This window comes from Oncorhynchus tshawytscha, linkage group LG01 (assembly GCF_018296145.1).
Source record: "Oncorhynchus tshawytscha isolate Ot180627B linkage group LG01, Otsh_v2.0, whole genome shotgun sequence".
Classification (NCBI taxonomy): domain Eukaryota; kingdom Metazoa; phylum Chordata; class Actinopteri; order Salmoniformes; family Salmonidae; genus Oncorhynchus; species Oncorhynchus tshawytscha.
This window is the reverse complement of record NC_056429.1, coordinates 7,092,748-7,106,806: the sequence shown is the minus strand read 5'-3', so window position 1 is coordinate 7,106,806 and position 14,059 is coordinate 7,092,748. Positions and strand designations below refer to the sequence as shown.

Below are 14,059 nucleotides of genomic sequence, written 5' to 3'. Positions count from 1 at the left end.
ACATGGAGGCTATACAGATCTGAGACCAGTCTACATGGAGGCTATACAGATCTGAGACCAGTCTACATGCAGACATACCTGACGGTTCCAGAAGCTGTTACACATGCGAATGGCTGATGACGTGCTCCCATCGATGTTGACAACCTTCTGAAAGTGGCAAGTTCTGTTTCTGTAGCCAAAAGAACGTAATGAAAAATTAATGATGACACAAATTACATGCAGCTGTTGAGATGTGAATGCTGACACAAACACTGCATTTGGGACCATGTTTTTTTCGTAAATAACAACAAAATGGCCCTGACAGAGCCTTATAGAGATATTTACTAGCAGTAGTGTACAGTATTGAATTGAAGGGGTCGCCTGGTGGAACCATACAATACAACTGTTTTAATAGCCTGTTGAATGCAGCATGATCGCCTGGTAGCTCAACCCTCCTGTAGGTTTCCCCTCCTACCCTGTTGCTGGAGAGCTACCCTCCTGTAGGTTTTCCCTCCTACCCTGTCTCTGGAGAGCTACCCTCCTGTAGGTTTTAACTCCAACCCTGTCTCTCGAGAGCTACCCTCCTGTAGGTTTTAACTCCAACCCTGTCTCTGGAGAGATACCCTCCGGTAGGTTTTAACTCCAACCCTGTTGCTGGAGAGCTACCCTTCTGTAGGTTTTAACTCTACCTTGTTCCTACAGAGATACCCTCCTGTAGGTTTTAACTCCAACCCTGTCTCTGGAGAGCTACCCTTCTGTAGGTTTTCAACTCTACCTTGTTCCTACAGAGATACCCTCCTTTAGGTTTTAACTCCAACCCTGTCTCTGGAGAGCTACCCTTCTGTAGGTTTTCAACTCTACCTTGTTCCTACAGAGATACCCTCCTGTAGGTTTTAACTCCAACCCTGTCTCTGGAGAGCTACCCTTCTGTAGGTTTTCAACTCTACCTTGTTCCTACAGAGATACCCTCCTGTAGGTTTTAACTCCAACCCTGTCTCTGGAGAGCTACCCTTCTGTAGGTTTTCAACTCTACCTTGTTCCTACAGAGAAACCCTCCTGTAGGTTTTAACTCCAACCCTGTCTCTGGAGAGAGACCCTCCTGTAGGTTTTAACTCCAACACCAGTTCTAACTAACCTGATTCAGCTTATTAACCACCTAATTATTAGAATCAGGTGTGCTAGATCAGGATCGGAGTGAAAACCTACAGGAGGGTATCTCTCCAGGAACAGGGTTGTAATGTAAACCTACAGGAGGGTATCTCTCCAGGAACAGGGTAGGAGAGGGGCCTGCTCCAGACAGTGGAGGCTAGTCGTCAGTACCTCATATAGACACCAGGTGGGGCCATCGTGGAGGCAAAGCGGATGGCAGCGGCCTGGAACTCAGGTGAGATCCCTGGATCCACAAACTTCTGGTAGCCTGCAGGAGACAAGACAGACGGAGAACAATGACACGGGATGTAATGTTGTAAAACAACTCTAAAATAGAAGAGATGGAGTCTCCAAAACCATTGTCATAGGTACAGCATGTATGTGTCTGCCCACTGTAGAGGAATCATTTTTTAACATTGTGATAGATTACAGGGAAAGGACTACTGCTAAGGGGCGGCAGGTAGCCTAGTGGTTAGAGCGTTGGGACAGAAACCGAAAGGTAGCTGGTTCGAATCTCTGAGCTGACAAGGTAAAAATCTGTTGTTCTGCACCTGAACAAGGCAGTTAATCCACTGTTCCCCAGTAGGCTGTCATTGTAAATAACTGACTTGCCTAGTTAAATTAAGGTTCCATTTAAACCTCCATATGATTTATAAAGTCTTTCTTCTTCTGGTCGCTGACCCCTGTGTGCGTGCGTGCCCGTGTGTGTGTGTGAAGCATCTGTCTCTGAGTGTTTCCCTTCTGACACAGCACATATTTACACAATACCACTAGAGGTAACAACTCACCACATGCCTTGTGATCAGCCTGCCCCCCCACACACACACACAGTCACTTTATCTCTCTCTCTCCATCTCTCTCTCTCTCTTACCCTGGTATGGAATCATTGTCTTCTCCCCCAGGAATCCAGGCAACCATTCATAGAAGGCAATATTCTGTAAAAAAATAAAATTACAATATTATTAATTTGACTTGTCGAGTGTTTGTCAATACACGGGATAATTACATTGGTGCTAAAACCAGAAGGAATAAGAGGTGACGAGAGTCACACAGACATTCTTAAATAATATAATTTCATCCAGAAACCCACGACCACCTGGCATTGATGTAACTAACGACACTCTTTCCTGGTCATGTGACATGCTATTTTACTGTAAATAACCACTAAATAACCACTAAACAGTCATGTTTTGGTTGAATTACAGCAGACTTTTCCTGGTACCTGGAACGTGGCGACCACGGTCTTCCTGGCGTTTTGAAACAGGTCTTCGTCAGACCACGACGAGTGTTTCTCACTAAGCTGGGAGGCGATGTAATTGTGGTAGCGAAACCACACGATCCCCTCGGCCATGGTGAACACATTCTCGTTGCCCCAGGCGTTACCCAACTCTGGAGGGTGGAAACGAAGAAACAGAAAGGGTTTTACACGGGCTGCGTGTTTGGCTGTTGAACTGCAGCATCGACTGTATGACGGAGTTGGGGTCAATTCCATTCGAAAATCAGTCAATTCAGGAAGTAAACTGAAATTCCAGTAATTGACTGAGTAGAAACTGAACCCAACCCTGATATATAAATGTTTATAAGCAGTGATAACTGTCCTGAGAATAAAGTATTTTCAGTAATTCTTTACAGGTGCCGATATCTTTTTCTCTCTGACCTCCTTAAAGGGGTTGATATCTTTATAAGTTATTGCTTAATGGTTCATATTCTTTCGCTGTGCCAAGGCATGAATGTAATGGAGTCACACCCAACGGATAAGGAGCAGGAAGTTTTACACGGTCTATATCATATCTATTTCTTGTGTCAATATCTTAATATCCATTAACAGTTCAAATCTTGTTTTGTATTTCTTTATTGTATTTTTAGTCACTTGTGAAGTGTCTAACCAGATCAACTGGCATTATGTCGTTTTTATTATGCAAGTCCATTGTCACGGACTACCGGGATTGTGGAGTAACTGATTAAATGATGTAATCAGCTAAATGTTATCTGATTACATCAAATAAAATGAACTTTAATCAGTTACATTACTCGCCAAAATATCATGAAAAAAACCCCCACATGATTACTTATTGGATTTCTTTTAAATTCAGAAAGGATTGTTTGTTCAAAATTATTATTTTTTAAACATAACACCTTTCTGTTTTCTCAATGTCATTCAGATCAGCTTTGAAAAAAAGGTGCACGTTTAAATTTGTTCCACCTGAGCGAGTCTGACCACAAGTTAAGAGGCCACTATGGATCCCTTTTTTTTGTCTTATTCTAATACCTCTTAAGGGGAATGTAATCCAAAAGTAAAAGTAATCAGATTTACATTACTGAGTTTTGGGTAATCAAGAAGAAGATGAAGAAGATGATGAAGATGACGAAGATGATGAAGATGAAGAAGAAGCAGCAAGAAGAAGACAATGAGCATCTACTCACCATAGAGTCCCTCAGGTCCATGCTGACCAGTGGAGGGATCAGCAGCGCTCCACATGAGGCTCGTGCTCCCGCTCCTCTTGGGCATGTCCAACTGCTCCCCCGAGGCTAGGAGACCCCCAGAGAAACTCCTCAGGGCGTCAGACCAGGAACTAGACGGGCCGTAGATAGAGCTGCCGTCCAGCCATGCTGTCACCAGGTTCACCTAGAGTAACATGGCATGACATAGCGACGCTATCACCAGGTTCACCTACATAACATGACATGACATAGCCACACTGTCACCAGGTTCACCTATATAACACAACATGACATAGCCACACTGTCACCGGGTTCACCTAAATAACATGACATGACATAGCCATGCTGTCACCAGGTTCACCAAACAACATAGCATAGCCACACAGTCACCAGGTTCACCTACATAACATGACGTAACATGACATAGCCACACTGTCACCAGATTCACCTACATGACATAATATGACATAGCCACACTGTCACCAGGTTCACCTACATAACATGACATAACTTGACATAGCCATGCAGTCACCGGGTTCACCTACATAACATGACATGACATAGCCACACTGTCACCAGGTTCACCTACATAACATAACATAGCCACGCAGTCACCAGGTTCACCTACGTAACATGACATGACATAGCCACACAGTCACCAGTTTCACCTAATAACATGACATGACATGACATAGCCACACTGTCACCAGATTCACCTATATTAAATGACATAACATAACATAGCCACGCAGTCACCAGGTTCACCTACATAACATGACATAACATGACATAGCCACACTTCACCAGGATCACCTTTATGGAACATGACATGACTTAACATGACATAGCCATACAGTCACCAGGTTCACCTGCAGGTGTTATGATAAAATTGATGTCATTTTAGATTTATTACTTGATTATTATGCCTTGCAGATGTCCAACAGATTGACCATATAATCACTAAGTTATCACCAACTGGTCTTACCTTGTGGCATTATGCTCCTGTCTGGCTCAGTTCATAAGGACATTGCACTAACAATGCCAAGATGGTGGGTTCAATGAATGTATGAACTCATTAAGCGTCTGCTAAAGTACCTGTCTGTTATAGTACCTGTCTGTTATAGTACCTGTTTGTCTGTTATAGTATGTGTCTGTTATAGTACCTGTCTGTCTGTTATAGTACCTGTCTGTTATAGTACCTGTCTGTCTGTTATAGTACCTGTCTGTTATAGTACATGTCTGTCTGTTATAGTACCTGCCTGTCTTTTATAGTGCCTGTCTGTTATAGTACCTGTCTGTTATAGTACCTGTCTGTCTGTATAGTACCTGTCTGTTATAGTACCTGTCTGTCTGTTATAGTACCTGTCTGTTATAGTATCTGTCTGTCTGTTATAGTACCTGTCTGTTATAGTACCTGTCTGTCTGTTATAGTACCTGTCTGTATGTATAGTACCTGTCTCTATGTATAGTACCTGTCTGTTGTAGTACCTGTCTGTTATAGTACCTGTTATTACCTGTGTGCGGGGGTTATTGGGGCTCTGGCTGGAGTATTTGTCCCAGGGCCCCCTCTGGAAGGGCAGTAGGACACGGCCGGTACGGTGGGGGTCGAAGACCGGGTCTCCCTCTGGGACGGGGATGTACATGAACTCAGGGGGACAGCCGGGAGGACGGGAGTCCAGTATCTCAAACATTACATGATACCCTTCACATACAGAGGAGACAGAGAAACACCATGAGATTCATAAGACACATAAAGGGTCATACGTGCTTATAACAAGTTATATGGATCACAGACAATACATGGTACACTGGAGAAATATACTGTATATAACATTTGACTTAAAGCCTGCTGCAGCTATAATGCTGTATAACTTGTATTTTATTAAAAGGCTGTTATTTAGTCTGGATCATTATAAAATGGTAATAAGACATTATTATATAATTTCAAAGGGGGTCATACATATTTAAAATGTGTTAGAATCATCTTACTATGCATTATTATAACAGGGGTGACTATGGCAACCTCACCTCAATTATTTAGGTTCATTTCATAATGCAATTTGTTGTTTAAACAATACCTCCTGAATGTCATTATGCCGTAGTGAACAATAAACATGGACTTACCGAAGAACACAGAGAGTACGGTCTGGTTGTGTGCGGAGGGCAGGCCCGAGTGGCCCCTGGCCGTCACATCGCTGAGTTTGCGCGGGTTGGGGAGCTGTGGTTCCTGCAGAGGCTGGAGCACCCCGTCAGAGTAACGCGAGGGCAGCAGTCGCACCAGGGGGGAACCTGCACCCGCACACACTTCCGTGAGTTCCATTATCATCTAGCAACATTGCAATTTATGGCTTTCTATAATCGCATCCTATATCTTTAAATATTCATATTTCACATATTTTATATAGTCAGTTATATCGTCAGATTTTGTTAGAAACTTACCAACAGCTCCTCGACTGTGATAGGCTAAATTGTTATACCAGCCGTCATATCGTTGGACTTCCCAGGTGACTTTAGACTGAGCATCTAAACAGGTGAATTTATAGATCGACACTTTCAGTGTGGTACTCAAATTGAGGACTTTTTAAAATCAAACTTGTTTATGAAGATGAGACATTTTCCGTGGGTTTTAACCGTTCAAATTTAAAAGTAACTAGTTACAAGGCTACTTACGTTCAACGATAAGGGCAAGCACTGCCAAGATACTCCAGATCGGTTTACGCAAGTCCATTGATGCGAGAGATGCAACTGCATGCACTCTGAGCCAGCCAAGAGTCTAGTCGAGGAGCACTTGTGTGGACAGACCAGGTAAGATAGGAAAACATTGGGCTAAATCTTTCCATAAAATCATATTTACCTCACATTTTTAGTTTTGATTGGTAATGTGTAAAATCATTGTGGGTATCAGTGCTTTATAAATTAAATTGTCACTCTAACGTAGAGAAAGAAGTGTGTTTGGTTGGAAGCGATAAAGAATCCGTTAATTAAACAAGAAGAGGACCATTGGTTGATTTGCTCTAAAAAAAAGCCTATTTTGAATAGATAGATACGTTTGTTACTTACCCTAATTGTTGTGGATGAAATGTCATGCGCACTGAAAAACCAGAACAATTAAAAAATCTCGTTGATAGCCATACAATATAGCCTATTGCCACAGAGAAGGATAGTCTACAGTGTCGATGACCCAAGTTCTTACAAATGACTGACACATGCGTTTCCTTGATGGACTGGTCATCACCAGTTAACACACCCCTTATTCTAAGGAATACTAATAAATGCATCCTTAAAGATAAACAAAAGATGTGCTCATATGCTATAAAAGAGAAACCTGTTGCCTTCGTGCGTTACATTCGTTCTTCTCATCCTTCTGCTACTGTCTTGATCTGCTCTAGTAACTTTTATACACTTAAAGGTGAGTATTATTTTAAGCATATATTTTATGCATTATGCAGGGTAGACTAGTGGTTAGAGTGTAGAGGTGGCAGGGTAGACTAGTGGTTAGAGTGTAGAGGTGGCAGGGTAGACTAGTGGTTAGAGTGTTGGACTAATAACCGAAAGGTTGCAAGATCGAATCCCTGAGCTGACAAGGTAAACAATTTGTCGTTCTCCCCCTGAATAAGGCAAGTTAACCCACTGTTCCGAGGTCTTCACTGATAATAAGAATTTGTTCTTAACTGACTTGCCTAGTTAAATAAAGGTCTAAATAATATATATATCGTACACTGGCATGTTAGTATGGTTCGGAGGTAGATAAAATAGTTTTTTTTGTGTTTGCTTTGCTATTTGTTTGTTGCTTCCAAAACGAGTCGATTTTGAGATGGGGTTGTCTTTGTCCTTGTAGTTTGCCAGGGAGGGTAAACTTGAGTGCAAGAGTATCCACTTACTGTACCCATTGGCTGTACTGTACCTGACACGGTTTAGTTTGCATGTGCTTTCAATCTCAACAGTGGTTTCTTAAAGCACTTTGTATTTTACGTTCATTTAAAAAAAATGTATGTTGAATTAAAAAATACTTTTTTCTTGATTCGGAAAACAGTCAAATTCATTTGATAATTGAAACAATTCATATGTTTTACTTAAGTTTCACTTTTTAAATGATGTAACATTCTCATTCCTCAGTGTACAGTATCCCTACTATACAGTAAGGAACGGATGTGCTAATCTCTGGATCTTTAGACAGTAACTGAGACACCCTGCTCTCCACACTGTCTCTTCTGTCACGCTGTCTGCTCTCAGCCCCGGAGATTCTGAGGAAAGATGACTTTCTACGATGGCATTTACCCATTCTACCCCCTACAAAGAACCTCCTTTATCTTCAGCACCCACCTCCTCACCATTATCCTGGTCTTCCTGGTCCTCACGGTCAGCTTCCTTCTTATTCTGCCAGGTATCAGAGGCAAGTCGGTGAGTAGAGTGAACTGGTGCAACCCTAACTACGGATTCATTCATATTAATGCAGACAGAAATGGAATCTTCAGATTCCATTCATCTTTCGATTCCATTAATCTTCAGATTCCATTCATCTTCAGATTCCATTAATCTTCAGATTCCATTCATCTTTCGATTCCATTCATCTTCAGATTCCATTCATCTTCAGATTCCATTCATCTTCAGATTCCATTTCTGTTGGCGCTAGTATGAATACACTGTTATGACATCACACAAAATTGTAGAAAATACCATTTCTCAATGTAAAAATGCATATTTAAAGATATTATTTAACCCTCGGAATGTGATTGAGATAAACTTGATTAATCGACTTGAAGTTAAGAATTAATGGATTTTCACCCCCCCTCTTCTAGAGACTATTCTGGATGTTCAGAATCATCATCAGTTTATTCATAGGCATTGTGATAGTGGGTAAGTACCTATAACTGGAAATTGTTATACATTTCCACATGACATCTATTGCAACACGTCAAATGACTGGCAGTCATTGGATTCAAATCTTCTTATCTTATTGCCCTAATAAACAGACCCGATTCTGATAGATCGAGAGGATGTTGATTATTTCACATGTCCATAACGGCTAACAACAAACAAACAAAAAAGCGTTGTATTGTTTGTTTCCTATTATGTCTGTAAGTGTGTCATCTCATTTTATATCATCTCAGCACTGAATTTCACCAGCGACTGGGCTGAGGCCCGAGCCACCACCAACACCACCTACAAGTCCTTCAGCAGTGAGGAGGTGAACGCTGAAGTGGGACTGCACATAGGACTGTATGGTATTAACATTACTTTAAAAGGTAAAGCCCGTAGAATTAGAAAGTAATATTATTATTTATTTGTTTACAGTATTACACCTCTATGTATTACACACGTCACTTTTTCTGCAGTGTTGAATGTTCTGTATATGTTACCTGGGGTACAATCTCTCGTCGACAGACGCACCTAACATAACTGGTTTCGTAGCGTCTGTCAAGAGACTGTGATGCGACAATGCAATTCCGTAAGATTATTGTTCCGGGTTTTCTGTGACTGCCTAAGGATAATATTGAATAGAGCTACTATACCCCTTTAAGTCATCTTATATTTGATAGCATTTCCACTGTTTCTTCTACTCGCATGCATTTGAATATGTACATATGAAGAAAGACGGACACAAGGCTAAAGTTTTGATACAGTATGTGAGGCATGGGGTTGTTATGGTGATCCTGACCCTGTCACACCGGGGTGATGATCACAAGTCATGTGACACGTAACTTGTATTGTGTGTTACGTGAATTTATATTTTTGTTTGTTTTCGTGTCAAATCGCCATTTGGCAACCCATCCCTTAAGGCAGGGGAGGGCAACTCCCTTCCTTCGAGGGCCTGATAGGTGTCACCCCCCCCCCATCCCTAGCAAACACACCTGATTTAAACTAATTGCATTTAAAACTAAACATCATGATTAGTTGATTATTGGAGTCAGGTGTGTTAGCTGGTGCTGGGGCAAAAGTGTGACACCAATCAGGGCCCCGAGGACTGGAGTTGCCCAACACCCCCTGCCTTAAGGGATTAATTGACACATTAAACAAACATCACAATGATTCTTACAAGGATTCTTACAAGGATTCTTACAATGATTCTTAGAAGGATTCTTACAATGATTCTTACAATGATTCTTACAAGGATTCTTACAAGGATTCTTGCAAGTGCATGGATTATAACAGCCATTGTCCTCTATGGTCCACTCTGTCCCTCCAGGGAATCCTGTGAATCAACTCAACGAGACCATCAACTACAACGAGATGTTTGCGTGGAAAGACACCATCGATGAGGAGTACGGGAACGCCTTAGAGAGAGGTCTACCTAACCCCATCCTCTATATCGCTGAGAAGTTTACCCTCAACAACCCCTGTGGCCTCATCTACCAGTATAGATACTCTGGGCGCTACGCCTCGGCCACCCTCTGGTAAGATTAGCCATATAAAAAATAAATAGTTCTGTGAGACAACCAGTTTCAATCTAAACGTATATACCTGTAGATGTTTTCAGTGAGACATTGCTCCTCAAACTGTGAGTCAGAATTAGAAGGAAGTGGATATTTTGACCGCCATGTATCTAGAGGTTAAGGTTAGGCATTGGGATCGAAAAGGGTCGCGACCCCAAGTTTGGAAAATGCCAGAGTAAGGGTTAAGGTTAGGCATTGGGATCGAAAAGGGTCGCGACCCCAAGTTTGGAAAATGCCAGGGTAAGGGTTAAGGTTAGGCATTGGGATCGAAAAGGGTCGCGACCCCAAGTTTGGAAAATGCCAGGGTAAGGGTTAAGGTTAGGCATTGGGATCGAAAAGGGTCGCGACCCCAAGTTTGGAAAATGCCAGGGTAAGGGTTAAGGTTAGGCATTAGGTTAATAAACTTCCGTCGAGAACGGAATAAATTCTGCCGGCTGTACATACACATATACCAAATTTAACTCGCCTCCCCAGGACAGCGTTCTGCTGCTGGCTGGTAGCCAACGTGCTGTTCTCCATGCCTGTCATCCTGTACGCCGGCTACATGATGGTGGCCACCGCCGCTTTCATCTTCTTCTCCATGGCCTCCTTCTCCACCATCATGAACCTGCCTACCTGTCTGTTCACCATAGGCACCTCTGGGGCCTTCCAGACAGAGTACAGCGGTTCTTTCTGGCTTGCACTGGCCACGGGTAAGGAAAGGTTTACCAGAGCCCAAGGCTCTTTCCTCAATTCATCTTTCCTCAATTCCTTTGTTCCTATCTCCTAGCCTCCATCTAAAAAAATGCACTGTAAGTGAAGGTTCGAGGGAAAGGGACCTTGGACCTTCTCCAAATGTGTGTTTTGAGAAGGAGGTGAGGAGAAAGGACGCTAGGATCAAGGAAAGATGAATTGAGAACGATCCCAGTTATCCACACCAATGACAACATTTAACGAAAATGTTGCTTAAAAGGCATCCATCTTGTTTTCCAGGTGTGCTGTGTTTAATCATTGGAGTCCTGGTGGTTCTGCTGGACTGTCTGATCCCTGGGAAGATACGAGACGCCTTCAGTGTCGGGGTGGACAACGACGAAGATGAGGATGTTTATTTTGGAGAGGGATACCTGAACTCCAACTTCCTGGCAGGAGTAACCACCACACCTTTGACAACCTTAGTGCTTCCTACAGTAAGTTTCTGTCAGTTTAATGAGATGATGTACTGTAGGTCCAGGGTGATCTCTCACGATCATGATCACTAGGTCTGGTCCAGGGTGATCTCTCACAATCATGATCACTCGCTCTGGTCCAGGGTGATCTCTCACGATCACTAGCTCTGGTCCAGGGTGATCTCTCACAATCATGATCGCTAGCTCTGGTCCAGGGTGATCTCTCACGATCACTAGCTCTAGTCCAGGGTGATCTGCTACATAAGTACAGTAATAGGGAATAGTAATTATTGATTTAACTGTAAATAATGTTATTTTCTTCTTCTTATGTGTTACAGGATGAAATTCGGAAAGTCAGCCGCCAACCATCACTCCAGGAGCTGTCAGTCAGACTCTAACAGAGTCGGATTTATAACCTCCTATCCCCAGCTTGAAATGTCTCCACCCGCGCTATTGAATCGCTAGCTTTTTGGCAGCGTAGTTGGCTAAGACGTTGTCAAGGAGGGGGGTCAAGTGTGTTTGCCGGGCAGAGGTCCCAGGTTCTAGGCGTGAGCTGGATGGGGAGGAAGTGGTATGGCTAAGCTAACACGGTGATGGAGGAAGTGGTATGGCTACGCTAGCATGGTGTTGGAGGAAGTGGTATGGCTACGCTAGCATGGTGTTGGAGGAAGTGGTATGGCTACGCTAGCATGGTGTTGGAGGAAGTGGTATGGCTACGCTAGCATGGTGTTGGAGGAAGTGGTATGGCTATGCTAGTACGGTGAGCTAGGAAGTGGTATGGCTAAGCTAGCACAGTGAGGAAGTAGTATGGCTAAGCTAGCACGGTGAGGAAGTGGTATGGCTAAGCTGGCACAGTGAGGAAGTGGTATGGCTAAGCTGGCACGGTGAGGGAGGAAGTGGTATGGCTAAGCTAGCACGGTGAGGGAGGAAGTGGTATGGCTAAGCTAGCACAGTGAGGGTAAGTAGTATGGCTAAGCTAGCACGGTGAGGAAGTGGTATGGCTAAGCTGGCACAGTGAGGAAGATGTATGGCTAAGCTGGCACGGTGAGGGAGGAAGTGGTATGGCTAAGCTAGCACAGTGAGGAAGTGGTATGGCTAAGCTAGCACAGTGAGGAAGTGGTATGGCTAAGCTGGCACGGTGAGGGAGGAAGTGGTATGGCTAAGCTAGCACAGTGAGGAAGTGGTATGGCTAAGCTAGCACGGTGAGGAAGTGGTATGGCTAAGCTGGCACAGTGAGGAAGTGGTATGGCTAAGCTGGCACGTTGAGGGAGGAAGTGGTATGGCTAAGCTAGCACGGTGAGGAAGTGGTATGGCTAAGCTGGCACAGTGAGGAAGTGGTATGGCTAAGCTGGCACGGTGAGGGAGGAAGTGGTATGACTAAGCTAGCACGGTGAGGGAGGAAGTGATATGGCTAAGCTAGCACTATCACAAGCACAGTGACATCTGTGTCGGTCACGCCAAACAATATTCTCTCGACTTGAAAATCAATTATCATTGCAGTTACCAAGAAAAATGTGTTTAACTTTGTGAATTAGTTGTGAATATCTCTAGGAGCCCTTTAAACCTACTGTACCATATATTTACTTATGTAAATCATGTATATACGTATAATGTGTTCTACTGTGTCAATGCCATAATTGGTTAATATGTACTGTATATGTGTTGTATCTGTGCCATTTTTCATGTTCCAATAGCGTAACAAAAATTAAACAAACGTGTGTGAGATTCACATACTTTTAATGGACATCGTTGAGTCAGGTATTCAAGTCATTGATGATCTGCTTCTTGTGTAATGAACATAACATTGTGTAGTGAACGAACAAGTCGGTTGCGTCCCAAATGGCACCCTATTCCCTATATAGGGCACTACTTTGGACCAGAGCCCTACAGAGCCCTATTACCTATATAGGGCACTACTTTAGACCAGAGCCCTACAGAGCCCTATTCCCTATATAGGGCACTACTTTAGACCAGAGCCCTATTCCCTATTTAGTGTACTACTTTAGACCAGAGCCCTATTCCCTATATAGGGCACTACATTAGACCAGAGCCCTATTCCCTATATAGGGCACTACTTTAGACCAGAGCCCTACAGAACCCTATTCCCTATATAGGGCACTACTTTAGACCAGAGCCCTACAGAACCCTATTCCCTATATAGGGCACTACTTTTGGCCAGAGCCCTATTCCCTATATAGTGCACTACTTTAGCCCAAAGCCCTACAGAACCATATTCCCTACATAGGGCACTACTTTAGACCAGAGCCCTATTCCCTATAGAGGGCACTACTTTAGACCAGAGCCCTACAGAGCCCTATTACCTACATAGGGCACTACTTTAGACCAGAGCCCTACAGAGCCCTATTCCCTACATAGGGCACTACTTTAGACCAGAGGCCTATTCCCTATATCAGGCACTACTTTAGACCAGAGCCCTATTCCCTATATAGTGCACTACTTTAGACCAGAGCCCTATTCCCTATATAGGGCACCACTTTAGACCAGAGCCCTATTCCCTATATAGTGCCCTACTTTAGACCCGAGCCCTATTCCCTATATAGTGCACTACTTTAGACCAGAGCCCTATTCCCTATATAGTGCACTACTTTAGACCAGAGCCCTATTCCCTATATAGTGCACTACTTTAGACCAGAGCCCTATTCCCTATATAGGGCACCACTTTAGACCAGAGCCCTATTCCCTATATAGTGCCCTACTTTAGACCAGAGCCCTATTTCCTATATAGTGCACTACTTTAGACCAGAGCCCTATGGGAATAGGGTGCCATCTGGCACTCAGCCGTTGTCCTCATCCTCATGAACCACTTGACTTTCATGTACTTTACATTATTTTCATCATTGCATGTCATAAATCCCTTTTATTTTTTATATTTTTTTACGTATTTGGAAA

At 43.2% G+C, this 14,059-nt stretch overlaps 2 protein-coding genes across 2 annotated transcripts in view; one reads left to right on the top strand and one right to left on the bottom strand.

Annotated features, from left to right (window-relative positions):
- The window catches only part of duox (dual oxidase), a 39,773-nt gene extending 33,919 nt beyond the window's left edge, over positions 1-5,854 (bottom strand). Inside the window, exons 1-7 of the mRNA XM_042324170.1 lie at positions 5,695-5,854; positions 5,085-5,272; positions 3,553-3,754; positions 2,351-2,517; positions 2,000-2,063; positions 1,300-1,396; positions 79-169 (exon numbers count right to left, since the gene is read on the bottom strand). Of these exons, the coding sequence (XP_042180104.1) occupies positions 79-169; positions 1,300-1,396; positions 2,000-2,063; positions 2,351-2,517; positions 3,553-3,754; positions 5,085-5,261 (798 nt within the window). The 5' untranslated portion in view covers positions 5,262-5,272; positions 5,695-5,854. The remainder of the gene's footprint in view (positions 1-78; positions 170-1,299; positions 1,397-1,999; positions 2,064-2,350; positions 2,518-3,552; positions 3,755-5,084; positions 5,273-5,694) is intronic.
- A 1,970-nt stretch (positions 5,855-7,824) lies between these two features.
- duox2 (dual oxidase 2) lies at positions 7,825-11,547 on the top strand. Its single transcript, XM_024431395.1, has 7 exons — positions 7,825-7,971; positions 8,370-8,427; positions 8,682-8,816; positions 9,758-9,965; positions 10,479-10,696; positions 10,977-11,170; positions 11,488-11,547. Exons 1-7 carry the CDS (start codon positions 7,825-7,827, stop codon positions 11,545-11,547), a joined length of 1,020 nt encoding a protein of 339 aa, XP_024287163.1.
- The last annotated feature ends 2,512 nt before the right edge of the window (positions 11,548-14,059 follow it).